This window comes from Oncorhynchus gorbuscha, linkage group LG06 (assembly GCF_021184085.1).
Source record: "Oncorhynchus gorbuscha isolate QuinsamMale2020 ecotype Even-year linkage group LG06, OgorEven_v1.0, whole genome shotgun sequence".
NCBI classification, from domain to species: Eukaryota; Metazoa; Chordata; class Actinopteri; order Salmoniformes; family Salmonidae; genus Oncorhynchus; species Oncorhynchus gorbuscha.
In genome coordinates, this window is record NC_060178.1 from 25,639,650 (window position 1) to 25,654,738 (window position 15,089).

Genomic DNA, 15,089 nt, shown 5'->3' on the forward strand with positions numbered 1-15,089 from the left:
GCTCTAACATCACTGATAGACTAAATTACAGCATTCAGATAGGGGAACAGAGGACAGTTATTGCATATCCTTAAATGATATTGGTTGTGTTTGTACTGAATTAGAATACCAGCGACAAAAGTTTGGGGCCTACCTTTCTTGTCTTTCCCCAGTAATACAACTTTTGGTTTGTACATGGCCGGTTCCACCAGGGTGGGCCTCATATCAGAGATACGGATGTCATTCGGAGAGCCGCCCATAGAGTCCTGAGAAGAAAAATGTGTTATTACACAACAAAAGACAGAAACATAAAAACACACACACATACACACAGCGTCTTTAACACCTTATCGACTTAACTCAACAATTTTGGTGAGGTTCCTGAGGGAGGAACTAACTAAAGGACACAAATATCGTACATAACTGTTAATTATTGTACAAATCTGTCGTTCTGCCCCTGAACAAGGCAGTTAACCCACTGTTCCCAGGCCGTCATTGAAAATAAGAATCTGTTCTTAACTGACTTGCCTAGTTAAATAAAGGTAAAATAAAACAATTTAAATAAAAATTGTACTGCTTGTATATATTGCACTCATAGTGTCTACAGGAACTGATATATTTTCTCTATTTCTCAGTGGGGTCCACTGGAGCATGTCCTATCTCTGACTTCCTACTATCTTAGTGCCCTGAAGGCCAGCTGTTTGCTACAGGAGAGCCTGCTTCCCACACCTGATGTCCCACATCTGCAGCCCTGCTCTGCTCACTGTTCTCCCACAGGGCAGGCTGAGGTTGCTGAGCGAGGAGACACCACCAGCCCAGGTTGCCTGGCAATCCCCAGGAACCACATCCCAAGAACACCCACTACACAGCAGCGTCTTACTGACCTGAATCTCACTCCATTTCCTGTCTCTGTCATTTTTACAATGCAAATGTGGCGCAAGTGTAAAAGAAGCTGCAACAATTTCCAATAGTCGTGCGGTATATGTTGTAAAAGCTATAATTTCATAAGGAATACAATCCATATCTATGATGGCACTACTATGAAGGTTTAGCATGTTCAGTGCAGAATTTAAATGACACGCAACGATGCTGTCGTGTAACGGTTGCATTCAAAGCTCAATTTGATATATATACACCTCCGTTTCAAGTATTCAAAGTGATTCAGTCCAATTTGACAGCTGCACCGTTTTCTGCTTTGGGTAAAAATGCCACCTTAAATCACTCCCAAGGTTATGTTTCCATAATTGACCAACACCTTCTCTGTGCCTGGGAGTAATTGACAAGGCAGGCTCGATGCTTTGACCACATCTCAAATGAATGCTTGATTAACTCATAACAAACAGCTGTGTACAAACTGGTAGCGATATAGCAGAGTTTGCCAAGCACAGGAGGACCTTCCAGCTTTAATGAAAATACATTGTTTCTAGCTGACACCTTGGAACCTATTTCTACTGGAAAAGGGATTCTATTTCTATGTTTATCTTACAGGTAAAAAATACATAAAAAAATCCCCATATCATCTTAACTTAAATCTATGTTAAAAGGACTAACAACCAGCATAAATGTATTTGCACCCCTGATTATTGCACCCTGATTATTGCAACCCTGATATTTAAAAAATATTTAACCTTTATTTTGACATGGAGTCAATGCTGCAACCAAGGTCTCTTTTCAAGCATCACAATACACATCAAAATACAACAAACACATTAAACTACACATTCACATGCACAACAAAATACACATTATTATACACAACAATAGGCAAAAATAAAAACACAATCAGAAAAAAAAAGACACATTCTTCAGTAAAAATGTCCTCTAACAACCGTCTGAAATGCAGTAAAGGCACCAATTGTGTACTGTAGATCATTCCACACATAAGGTGGTTGGAAATTATAGGCTGATTCGCCTAACTCTCTAGACACCAAAAGGAGTCTCCAAAGTTAACCAACCCTGTGAACAAGTTTGATAACTTGTCATTTTAAATCTTAATAGAGATGTTAAGTGGAAAGTTTGTGGAGCAGGGCTTTGTAAACAACAAGAGTGTAATGATGTGATCTACGTGACTTCGAAGAGGTCCAGTCAACCTTCTATTAAAGAATACAGCGAAGAGTAATAAAATGAAGGGCGCTATGAAAAACAGCACCCAAGGGCTTAAGAGTAGAGGCAGCTGCACTTTAATAAATAGTATCACCATAATCAAGAACAGGTAGAAAGGTTGACAGCACAATCTGTTTCCTGCTGACTAGAGAGAGACAAGAACAGTCTCTGTTAAAAATGTAAAAAAGCTCACTTTAAAGCTCAGTCGTATGTTTTTAAAACGATCAATCATTGTCAATCCAAATACCAAGGTATTTGTATGCAGGGACTCGTTCGATTATAGAACCATTCGATGAGTAAAGATGTAATCCATCTGAGACAATCTTGCGAAAACTTGAAAACAACACGTATTTAGTTTTGCCTGTATTAAGTATGAGTTATAAAATCAGTAAGGGATCCTGCACAAGTGCAAAATCAGACTGTAGCCTAGTCACAGCCAGGTCAGCACTCAGGCAATTGTGTACATAATAGTATCATCCACATATATATTAAAAAACATTTTTTTTTAACCGATTGACCAATAGCATTTATATAAATAGTGAAAAGAACAGGTCCTAGTATCAACCCCTGCGGAACACATTTATGTAAATCAAGACTTAACCCCACCAATCACGATGGCCTGAGCTTACAAAGAAATGACCGTAAAAAGATACACAAGAGACAGTACATATTGTATGTCCTGCTTTATTCAGCTCCAGATGCTGGCCACTTGACTCTGGGAACAGGCGTTTAGAGATTACCTATTCAGATCTAGCCTCGGAATACCATTGACATTTAACACGGACCTTTGCTCTGTTTGTTCAACAGCCTCTGCTGTTCATGGTACAGTATTTCTCTAGCCTTATCACAGCCAAAACTTCAGCGCCAGGTTACAATGAAAACAGCACCTCAGCAGACACTAACTCCTCTGCGTATTCAGAGAAAGAGAGCTAACGATTTAACAAAGACCCAGTTGAGGCCATCATGGAGGCTTTGAGGCTTCCAGATGAAAGGATCCTATGATCTCTGCAGGTTTTATTCACATCACCTCTAAAAGCTTCCATGGCCCTGGATTTAATACATCATCCTCTCAAGCTCTGTCATGCCTGGCAGTATGTCAAAAACACTGAACCCTCCCAGTGGGCAAAAATTGGTTGGATCAATGTTGTTTCCATGTCATTTCAACCCAAAAATGAAATTCGATGATGTAGAATCAATGTGGAAAACTGATTGGATTTGCAAAAAGTTATCAACGTAAGGGAATTTACTATATTTTTCACCAACGTTTGTACCTAAAGTCAATGACAGGGTGACATTTGTGACTCGTTTCAGGAAAATACGCCTTCACAGGAGAGGCAATGAACGCAATATTTATTTATTTATTTATTTGAATCCAAATGCGCCTTTGGACAGAAATGCCTTCTGGAACACGTGAACTTTCATGCACCTTAATAACAAATGTGTATGCCTGCGAATACGCATTGTTAAATTACGAGCCTAGTTGGCTTAGCCATGGAAAAAGACAGGAACCTTCCAGCTAGCCATGATTGGTTGAGATAATGGATAGGCTGAACATGCCAGGAGATGAGATCGGATTAGTCTGCCATGTAGTGCGCTTCTGTCTATAACATGAGCTGCTAAGTATGTGTAAATGTGTCATTTTTCTAAAGTGGCTTTTTTGAAAGACATCACGAAGAACTGCAAAAGTGTTGCTAAGGCTCTCCACTTTCTGGAGGCCCGAGTTTTGAAATCAGTGGAATGCCTGGTGAAAGCAGAGAATGATAGCTAAGGAAATGGAGGAAATTCAGGAGTTTGATTACAAATGCGGAGGGAGTCGAAAGAGAACACAGAAGAAGGCTGTCGTGGGCAACCATGGCATCTGTGGCAGAGGGAGAAGCGTTCATCCATAATCAATATAGCTACATTTTCAGACATTGTACGTTTCAAAAGTTACATGTATGATCTGTGTAGTAACATTACTCATATCTCAGAGACATTTGCATTGCTAGTTATAGCCTAATGCTAGCTAGCTAACATTGAACCTAGCTAACATTGAACCTAGCTAGTTGGATAGCTTTAGCTATCTGTAGATTCATGCATGGTAGTAACATTATGATTTTAGATTATGATTCATTGTATAGCAAGCTAGCTTCATGTCTAAACAAAATACTCCACAAGTAACCATTTCACTGTACCGTTTACACCTTCTGTATTCTGTGAACGTGACAAATAAACTTTGATTTTACTTGATATAGTTTGTGTTTAGCAGGGATGTTAATGTGAAGAACAACATGACCTGCACGAAAGACACATTAGGATTTAACGTTAGGCCAACGAGACAGTGTCCAAGTTCTAAAAGTCTCCGGTAGAATGCCCTGCTTTTATTAACAAGCTAGAAACAAACCAAAACATTGTTTAGAACGTTGCTTTTAGTTACCTTGTTTACTAGATTGACATACACTAAATTCATTTTTAAACGGATGGGTTTATTGGTGTTAAAATACACCAGTTATGCTATTTTGGACCATCTTGCAGCCTGTTGTTTTTGTGTTTATACCTTTACATAACGACAATGACAAGTTGGATGTCGGACGACAATAGAATGTTCATGATGTCACTGCAACAACTGTAGACATGTCTAGTATAAACCAGCCTTTAGTCTTGAAATCTTTGGTTGTACACTACCATACCCACTGTTCAGAACATGGCCTCACGTGGAATCCTTAAAGAGAAGGGTGGGCCTAAGGCTTAATAGGGTGTGAACAATGCGGAATGAGTGTAGACAACAAAGGGCTGTCCAGTAGGTGTACCTAAACATTCAAGGGTCAAAGTGGGGTTACAAGTTTATCAACTTTCAAAGCAGAATCACTTTTCCATTGTTCCTCAACTGTAGTGTATGATATACCATTTTCAACCTCCTAGTCTCTACTTTTATCCAATCTAAAAAACACCATTTCAAATTTTGCTACACAAGACCGAATCGAGCCAGTCGTTCACATTTTTGGTTGATTTCACATTAGTTGACAACTGACGTCTGCGCCCAGTGGGCTGAGCCTACATTAATCTATATCTTTCGAAATTACGTTCAGTACAACTGGTCTCACCTCTACAGGAACTCTCACGTTGAAACAGAGGCAACTGAGGACAACAAAATCTGACATAATCGCCTGAAAGAACCTTGAGGCTGCAGTGTAAACATTTATGTCATTACTCCCTCCCGCATCGTGCCCAATACAAACTGTTGTTTAGTTTGTTTTCCTGGTGTTACAAGAGTGTAATAAGTACAACCTTCTTAATAACATGTCCACAAAGAGATTGTTCCTGTACCTCTGAGCTCTCAGTCAGATCCTCCTTGTCCTTGCTTTGGGATGTCGATGGCAGAATTGTGGATTACACCCTGCTCTGTCATCTGAGTCTTGTTGAACTCTCTTTCTCTCTCTTTCATCTCTCTCTCCATCACCTGGAACAGGACACTCTGAGTGAAACATATTTATCCCATTCATCCAAAAATGTATAATCTATGAATTTGTTTTTGTACACACACACACACACACACACACACACACACACACACACACACACACACACACACACACACACACACACACACACACACACACACACACACACACACACACACACACACACACACACATATATATATATGAATGAGAGAGAGAGCGAGAGAGCAAGAGATAGAGAGATGGTATGTGTGGGTCTCTGGGTGTGTGGTGTGACCTGGCCTGTTACCTCTTTGGGGGGCATGGGCCAGGGGGGCTCATACTGTTCTTTTTTCGTGACTCCATATTGGTACCAGAGCAGTTAATGCTGAGGGGCTGCTGGTTCTTGCCCACCATGTTCTGTACTGACTTCACCATGTTCTTCAAGTCCTCTGGGTACGGTGTGGGGTAGCGCTTCAGATTGATCTCAACCTGGACAGAGAGGACGGGCAAAAATAAGCGGGAATAACAAAATAAGAACAGTGAGAAACGCTCAACAAAAAGTCCTATGAAACCTTGACTTTTCCAGAGTTGTCCTCTTCCTCCTTCTTCTCCTCGAACTCAAAGGCCACAGTCATCCTCTGCTGACGCTGCTCCTCCCATAAGGTGGGGTTGAAACTGTCACTGTCTGACTGGTAGTCTACGGAGGATGGGCAGAGAGACAGGGAGGTGTCACTGACTTACTGTGCACTGGTCTCACACTGATGCGATTCTGACATGCTCACTTCACCACCAGCATACAGTGCACTGGCACATAACCTAACCAACTGTCAACTCCCTCAAAGTAGAGGTCTTCACAGGTTCAACAGACCTGAAATTCCGAGATCCGAGCAGTCGCAAGCGTCTACGGCTCATAAACGCTGACTTCTGTTCGGATCTGGGTCGGGTCTGATATAATTGCCACGGGTCTCAAGTATGTGCAATTAAAATGGATTTACCGACCGGACCTGATTTGACCCGTCATCTGTTAATTTAATGTGTGAGTTGATGATAACTGCACACGCTTATAATCTGTGTCAGCCAGTTGCAACTCAATAAAGCGCATAGCTTATGTACAGCTGAAACTGCTTCCGGCTGCTCACCTCACGTGTGTCTGCTGTTGAGGAGAGAGAGAGAGAGACGAGAGAACGAGAGAGAGACGAGAGAGAACGAGAGAGAGAGAGAGAGAGAGAGAGAGAGAGAACGAGAGAGAGACGAGAGAATGAGAGAGAGAGAGAGAGAGAGAGAGAGAGAGAGAGAGAGAGAGAGAGAGAGAGAGAGATCGAGAGAAAACGAGAGATCGAGAGAAAACGAGAGAGAGAGAACGAGAGATCGAGAGAAAACGAGAGAGAGAGAACGAGAGAGAGAGAGAGAGAGAACGAGAGAGAGAGAGAGAACGAGAGAGAGAGAGAGAACGAGAGAGAGAGAGACGAGAGAGAGAGAGAGAACGAGAGAGAGAGAGAGAACGAGAGAGAGAGACGAGAGAGAGAGAGAGAGAGAGAGAGAGAGAGAGAGAGAGAGAGAGAGAGAGAGAGAGAGAGAGAGAGAAGAGAGAGAGAACGAGAGAGAGACGAGAGAGAGAGAGAGAGAACGAGAGAGAGAGAGAGAGAGAACGAGAGAGAGAGAGAGAGAGACAAGAGAGAGAGAGAGAGAACGAGAGAGAGAGAGAGAAGAGAGAGAGAGAGAGAGAACGAGAGAGAGAGAACGAGAGAGAGAGAGAGAGAGAAGAACGAGAGAGAGAGACGAGAGAGAGAGAGAGAGAACGAGAGAGAGAGAGAGAGAACGAGAGAGAGAGAGAACGAGAGAGAGAACGAGAGAGAGAGAGAAGAGAGAGAGAGAGAAGAGAGAACGAGAGAGAGAGAGAGAGAACGAGAGAGAGAGAGAGACGAGAGAGAAGAGAACGAGAGAGAGAGAACGAGAGAGAGAGAGAGAGAACGAGAGAGAGAGAGAGAAACGAGAGAAGAGAGAGAGAGAGAGAGAGAGAGAGAGAGAGAAGAGAGAACGAGAGAGAGAGAGAACGAGAGAGAGAGAGAACGAGAGAGAGAGAGAGAACGAGAGAGAACGAGAGAGAAGAACGAGAGAGAGAGAGAGAACGAGAACGAGAGAGAGAGAGAGAACGAGAGAGAGAGAGAGAGAGAACGAGAGAGAGAGAGAGAACGAGAGAGAGAGAGAGAGAACGAGAGAGAGAGAACGAGAGAGAAGAGAGAGAGAGAGAGAGAGAGAACGAACGAGAGAGAGAGAGAACGAGAGAGAGAGAACGAAAGAGAGAGAACGAGAGAGAGAGAAGACGAACGAACGAGAGAGAGAGAACGAACGAGAGAGAGAAGAGAACGAACGAAGAGAAAGAACGAGAGAGAAGAGAACGAGACGAACGAACGAGAGAGAGAACGAACGAACGAGAGAGAGAAAGAGAACGAACGAGACGAACGAGAACGAACGAACGAGAGAGAGAACGAACGAACGAGACGAACGAGAGAGAGAACGAACGAGAGAGAGAACGAACGAGAGAGAGAACGAACGAACGAGAGAGAGAACGGACGAACGAGAGAGAGAACGAACGAACGAGAGAGAGAAACGAACGAGAGAGAGAACGAACGAGAGAGAGAGAGAACGAACGAGAGAGAGAGAGAACGAACGAGAGAGAGAGAAAACGAACGAGAGAGAGAGAGAACGAGAGAGAGAGAGAGAACGAACGAGAGAGAGAGAGAGAGAACGAACGAGAGAGAGAGAGAGAGAGAGAGAGAGAGAGAGAGAGAGAGAGAGAGAGAGAGAGAGAGAGAACGAGAGAGAGAGAGAGAAAGGAGTCTTGGCCTAGGCTACTGTTGATTGTGAAGATATTTTTCATTTAAGTAAAACTAAAGTTAGAAGAGAAAGAGTATAGTGAAAAGAAGCCGACAAGACAATGTCCTTGGGGACAGGTTTCAATATTGTAGTGGACAAAGATGATAAGAATGTTGTGTAACTGGAAATTTTAACTGTATGTGTCCACATAACTGAGCATGTGACTAACCTTGTGAAACTATCCTATTATAATCTCCTGTTCTCGGGAGAATCATCCTGTGTTGCGAACCAGCTTGCTCATGTGTCCTTGTATAAAAGGAGAACTGACAGTCCCGACCAATAACAGGAAACTATAAAGATATTTGCTTATCACCCAATGCTTCAGAATTCTGACTGTCTACACTGTGCAGTGTTACTCTGTTGTTCCCTCTGAGCTCAGATATAAAGAACCTTAATTTGGTCTCCAGCAAATCCTTATTTTATAATATCCACCACAGTTGGCACGGCAACATGGACTGTGTGCTAGTCAGGTTTGATGGAATTTTCAAACTTTTATTTATTTACTATTATTATTGTATATACTTGTTATTATTGGAAGCCTATTTAAGAAGCTGTTTGTTTCATATTGTTGAGACATTTTCTTTGGTCAAATTAAGGTCCAACTGTAATGTTGTATTTTCCACAATATAATAAAAGTTGTGAAGCGGGCACGACAAAACCTATTCCCCCTCAGGAGACAAAAGATTTGGCATGGGTCCTCAGATCCTCAAAAGGTTCTACAGCTGCACCAGAGGGCAGTGCGTACGGCCCAGTACATCACTGGGGCCAAGCTTCCTGCCATCCAGGACCTCTATACCAGGCAGTGTCAGAGGAAGGCCCTAAAAATGGTCAAAAACTCCACTGTAAGGTCTACACCTGTTGTATTTGGCGCAAGTGACTAATAACATTTGATTTGATAATAGTACTACATCCACTTTGAGGGAATAGTTGGCTGTCAGGATTTCCCCTCATGTCAGCATGTGTTACATGTCATTTCTACCTCACCCTCATCATGTCGTGGTTGCTGAGGGAACATGTAGTTGGTGAGGACCCTCTGCTTGGTCTCTGGATGGGCCTCGGTCTGGAGAGGGATCAGGGCCTTGGACTGCACACAGCACACATCATTAACTCTTCAAGTACCGCTGATACACAGGTATTACATCATTAGAATGTATCAGTAAATGTAATTTCTTCCCAAGAAAACAACACATAAGATCATATTTACCTGATTGTCTGATAGCCAAAGAGCAGCAAGATCTTTTAGTTTTGTGAAAGTGAACGGAAGGTTTTTTAATCTGTGTAAGGGAGAAGACAAAATAGGGAGTAAGAAGGCATATCATCTAATTGAGTACATATTTGTGTTTATTAAACTTCAAAGGGTTACTTAATTTGCGATTAAAAGTGAGAAGTGATTATATGGAAATAATTCAGACAAGTGGCTTGAGCTCAACTTCACATCATTCTCCACAGAGTGTGTAAGAGGCACATTGTGTTCTGATGTGTTCAAGGACACAGATCGACATATAGTCCAATGTGAAAAGCCAAGACTATTCCTCTGCCAAAGACAATCACAGCCTGCCTGCCTCTGACTGACTGACACCCACCACACAGGAACGTTAACCAACACACAAAGGGGAAAAAGTAAGTTACCGTGGCAACACGCTCAGTGAACTTCACTTTGACAACAGAAACCTGTCAGTGTTGGAGTGACTGGATCCTCGTTCTGAGGAAGCCTATGTGGTTGAACGCTCAGCTCTGTGGTGTCGCGTGTGGACACAGGTCTGCCTAATGGGTGCCGTGTATTTAGTGATAGTATGGTTTAATTACCTTGGATCCAGTAAATCACTGGCAGAGCAACTAAACATCTCATAAAGAGCTTAATTAGCCCGGGGGCAGGGGAAGTGCTTTCTAATGTTGTGCAGCTATCTTAATGGGCCATTAGCTAAATAATAACCACTAGTTTATATAAACTCCTCAGAAGAATGTCCCATTCCACCTACGCGCTATGTAAATAAATAGACACACAACACAAGCCTACAGTATTAAGCTGTTTCCTTATCAAGGAGAGTGTGAGGAACATATGGATTCACTGTGTGTGTGTGTGTGTGTGTGTGTGTGTGTGTGTGTGTGTGTGTGTGTGTGTGTGTGTGTGTGTGTGTGTGTGTGTGTGTGTGTGTGTGTGTGTGTGTGTGTGTGTGTGTGTGTGTGTGTGTGTGTGTGTGTGTGTGTGTGTGTGTGTGTGTGTGTGTGTGTGTGTATTAACCAATAGTAACCTATTGTCGCTTAAATTGAGAACATGTAGCTTGGTCATCTGCCCAATTTCGTCAGGTAGAAACTCCAGCTTATTGGAGCGCAACGACATGACTGTCACATTCTTACAGTTCCCAATCTGCAACAAAAGGGATGCAAGCATACATTTCAATGATCACTTTCCATCTTCCTTTCACCAAACCATATCAATTACAGAAATACATGCATTGTGTGTGAGTGTACAGTGGGGTCTGGAATTATTGGTTCCCCTGATAAAGACGAGCAAAAAAGACAGTGTAAAATAAATAACACAAATACTGAGATACACTATATATACACAAAAGTATGTGGACACTCCTTCAAATTAGTGGATTTGGCTATTTCAGCCACACCCGTTGCTGACAGGTGTATAAAATCGAGTACGCCTCCATTGGACTCTGGAGCAGTGGAAACGCATTCTTTGGAGTGATGAATCATGCTTAACCACCTGGCAGTCCGTTGGACGAATCTGGGTTTGGCGGATGACAGGAGAACAGTACCTGTCCCAATGCAGAGTGCCAACTGTAAAGTTTGGTGGAGGAGGAATGATGGTCTGGGGCTGTTTTTCATGGTTCGGGCTAGGATCCTTAGTTCCAGTGAAAGGAAATCTTAAAGCTACAGCATACAATGACATTCTAGATGATTCTGTTCTCCCACCTTTTGGCAACAGTTTGGGGAAAGCCCTTTCCTGTTTCAGCATGACAATGCCCCCCTGCACAAAGTACGGTCGGTGTGGAAGAACTTGACTGGCCTGCACAGAGCCCTGACCTCAACCCCATGGAACACCTTTGGGGTGAATTGGAAAGCCCGACTTCAAGCCAGACCTAATCGCCCAACATCAATGGCGGACCTCACTAATGCTCTTGTGGCTGAATGGAAGTCCCCGCAGTAATGTTCCAACATCTAGTGGAAAGCCTTCCCAGAAGAGTGAAGGCTGTTATAGCAGCAAAGGGGGGAACAACTCCATATTAATGCCCATGATTTTGGAAGGAGATGTTCAACGAGCAGGTGTCCACATACTTTTGGTGATGTAGTGTATATTGTATGCTCAAAAAACATATAAAAAATTATATTTGTTTTATACTAATACAATCGCTCTTGGTAAAGTTCATGATGACATTGACCTTAACAAGGATCCCAGGACCAGTGGTAACAAAATAGCCTCATAACATCAACTATCCAGCACCACATTTTACAGTACGGATGAGGTATGTTCTGCATATGCATTGTTCTTTCGAAGGCCTAACCCACCATTGGTGTATCTGGTTCCCATGTCATCGGACCTGTTTCGCTCATCTTTATCAAGGGATTGAATCATTTCAAACTCCACTGTATGTGTATGTGTGTATAGGATCAGTGTGAGGTTATTGGTGTGGGACAGACAGACGTACCTCCCTGGGTAGTTCAACAAGGAAGTTCTCATCAGCAGAAAACGTGCGGAGGTTATGCAGGTAGCCAATGGTTGGGGGCAGGGACTCCAATTCATTACAGCTGCAGTCAAACTCTTCTAAAAGCGATAAACTGGGTAGAGATAGAGAGAGGAGAAAGAGACCATTAGGAATCCTACGTGCCACAGCTACTTTCACTTGGTTAGTTATTGGTGTAAGAGCAACAAATTAAGACGCAACATAACCAACACACCATCTACAATAATACAGGCAAAATCACAATTCTGCATAGATACTCTACTTCACATGTCTTTGATGTACCATGTTAATATTTGCATATAATTTTGTTAAGAACCTACAAAGCACAGACCAACTTCATTAGTCTGCTAAAAATGTGCTGTGAATTCTTGAAGTGGAACATTTAGATATATCATAATGATACAAATATTATTTCACTCAAACACTTTGAGGAAAAGCCACCGGTAGATTAATTTCAGCCACCGGTTGCATTATTTTTTGTTGATAGATGGAGCCTCAGATGTTTGATCCCTCCTTGGTGTCCATGGAAACAAATATTAATTGGGTTCCCTTTAAGACTAGATGCATCTAAGACATGTACAGGCTACAGAGGTGAAAATGGTCAATCAAGTGGATTCGTGAGAATCATGACAATATTCAAAAACCATGACTTGATAGAATGAGATACTCCTCTAGAAGGCAAACTAAAATAAAATAAACATGATTTGAACATAAACTGTATTAATCCCACGAGAGGAAATTAATAATTGATGTTGCTGACTCCCTTTCACTATCAGTATCTGGCGGTGCAGTATCTCTTTTCAATCAGAATATAATCAACAGTATGCTTTTAAAAATATATATTGAATATTATTCTCCAATTGAACTTCATGAATGACAAACTTCACTCTATATCTTATATCTTAAACTCTAAAGCCACAGTGTTTATTGAGTCAAATGCCCTTGCCTCTTTGTCAGATTTGAAAGGACGATGGATTTGTAAGCAAAGTCAACAACTGTCCAGCTTTAAAATGTCCTCCCACAGCCTCCAAAAATTCTAAATTCAAGCTCCAACAGAGCGTATAGTGTACAATGTCAGTGTATATGACCAGGAGAGGACGAGGGGAAGAGAAGCCTCCCCTCACTGGACAGAGTTCATTTGTATTTATTGTACACACAGCAGAGTCATTAGCTTAACATTTGTCCCAGCTGGCCTCCCATATGCAGGACTTTCACTGGATTCCCTTCCCCGGCTGGAACATACAGTACAGACAGGGAACGTTATAAGGTGAGCACTTGCCTGAATAAACATGCTGTGGGCGAGGAGGAACGTGTACAGGAGACAGTGATTCGCGGTCTACTTACCCTAATTTGGCGCGTCCACTAAGTGGCCCATTTTAGATGCATGTGAAATAACCACAACACACAAAACCGACCAATGACAAACCAAGAAAAAACGGTGCACTGAAAACAGTATCACAGGCTTGGGGATAAGGATGAACATGACATGATGAGCTGTAAGTTGGTGACCCCTGACCTTTTAGATCACAGTCTCAATGACATGGCATGTTCAGAGTTGACCCACAGAATTTCCTCTGACTCATTATATTTTCCAGATTAAACTTTTGATATAATATATACAGCATATCAAATAAAACAAATATATTAGGCTGGCTGTTGAAACTGCAATACGGGCACAGAGTCAACTCCTCTCAGAGAGCCATATTCCACAACAAATGAATGGCATACACCCAAAATGTCAGTGCACATGTTGGAACAATGGTAAGCCGGAGAGGGGAAGAAAGAGAGAAAGAGAAAAAGAGAGAGAAAGAGAAAAAGAGAGAGAAAGAGAAAGAGAGAGAAAGAGCAAAAGTGAGAGAAAGAGAAAAAGAGAGAGAAAGAGAAAGAGAGAAAAAGAAAAAAGAGAAAGATCTATCTATCTCCTCTCAGTGCCGCTAACTGAGACACAATGTATTGCATCACTCTACTTGGTGTGAACAGTGATGGAACCAATCAGCGTTAGTCAATGTGAGGTGAGAAGGAGCAGCAAGGAGAAGGTGCCAGACTCAGTCAATGTGAGGTGAGAAGGAGAAGCAAGGAGAAGGTGCCAGACTCAGTCAATGTGAGGTGAGAAGGAGAAGCAAGGAGAAGGTGCCAGACTCAGTCAATGTGAGGTGAGAAGGAGCAGCAAGGAGAAGGTGCCAGACTCAGTCAATGTGAGGTGAGGAGCAGCAAGGAGAAAGTGCCAGACTCAGTCAATGTGAGGTGAGAAGGAGCAGCAAGGAGAAGGTGCCAGACTCAGTCAATGTGAGGTGAGAAGGAGCAGCAAGGAGAAGGTGCCAGACTCAGTCAATGTGAGGTGAGAAGGAGCAGCAAGGAGAAGGTGCCAGACTCAGTCAATGTGAGGTGAGAAGGAGAAGCAAGGAGAAGGTGCCAGACTCAGTCAATGTGAGGTGAGAAGGAGAAGCAAGGAGAAGGTGCCAGACTCAGTCAATGTGAGGTGAGAAGGAGCAGCAAGGAGAAGGTGCCAGACTCAGTCAATGTGAGGTGAGAAGGAGCAGCAAGGAGAAGGTGCCAGACTCAGTCAATGTGAGGTGAGAAGGAGCAGCAAGGAGAAGGTGCCAGACTCAGTCAATGTGAGGTGAGAAGGAGCAGCAAGGAGAAGGTGCCAGACTCAGTCAATGTGAGGTGAGAAGGAGCAGCAAGGAGAAGGTGCCAGACTCAGTCAATGTGAGGTGAGAAGGAGCAGCAAAGAGAAGGTACCAGACTCAGTCAATGTGAGGTGAGAAGGAGCAGCAAGGAGAAGGTGCCAGACTCAGTCAATGTGAGGTGAGAAGGAGCAGCAAAGAGAAGGTACCAGACTCTGTCTCTGTGAGGTGAGAAGGAGAAGCAAGGAGAAGGTGCTAAATACGGCTGCTAGAATCCTGACTAGAACCAAAAAATTTGATCATATTACTCCAGTGCTAGCCTCTCTACACTGGCTTCCTGTCAAAGCAAGGGCTGATTTCAAGGTTTTACTGCTAACCTACAAAGC

The 15,089-nt window shown here is 42.7% G+C and overlaps 1 protein-coding gene across 1 annotated transcript in view; it reads right to left on the reverse strand.

Annotated features, from left to right (window-relative positions):
• Positions 1 to 15,089, reverse strand: part of LOC124037758 (leucine-rich repeat-containing protein 7-like) — a 169,206-nt gene that overhangs the window by 63,197 nt on the left and 90,920 nt on the right. Inside the window, 8 exon segments of the mRNA XM_046352775.1 lie at positions 134 to 245; positions 5,800 to 5,861; positions 5,864 to 5,993; positions 6,077 to 6,201; positions 9,366 to 9,465; positions 9,586 to 9,655; positions 10,634 to 10,749; positions 12,041 to 12,170. Coding sequence (XP_046208731.1) covers positions 134 to 245; positions 5,800 to 5,861; positions 5,864 to 5,993; positions 6,077 to 6,201; positions 9,366 to 9,465; positions 9,586 to 9,655; positions 10,634 to 10,749; positions 12,041 to 12,170 — 845 coding nt within the window.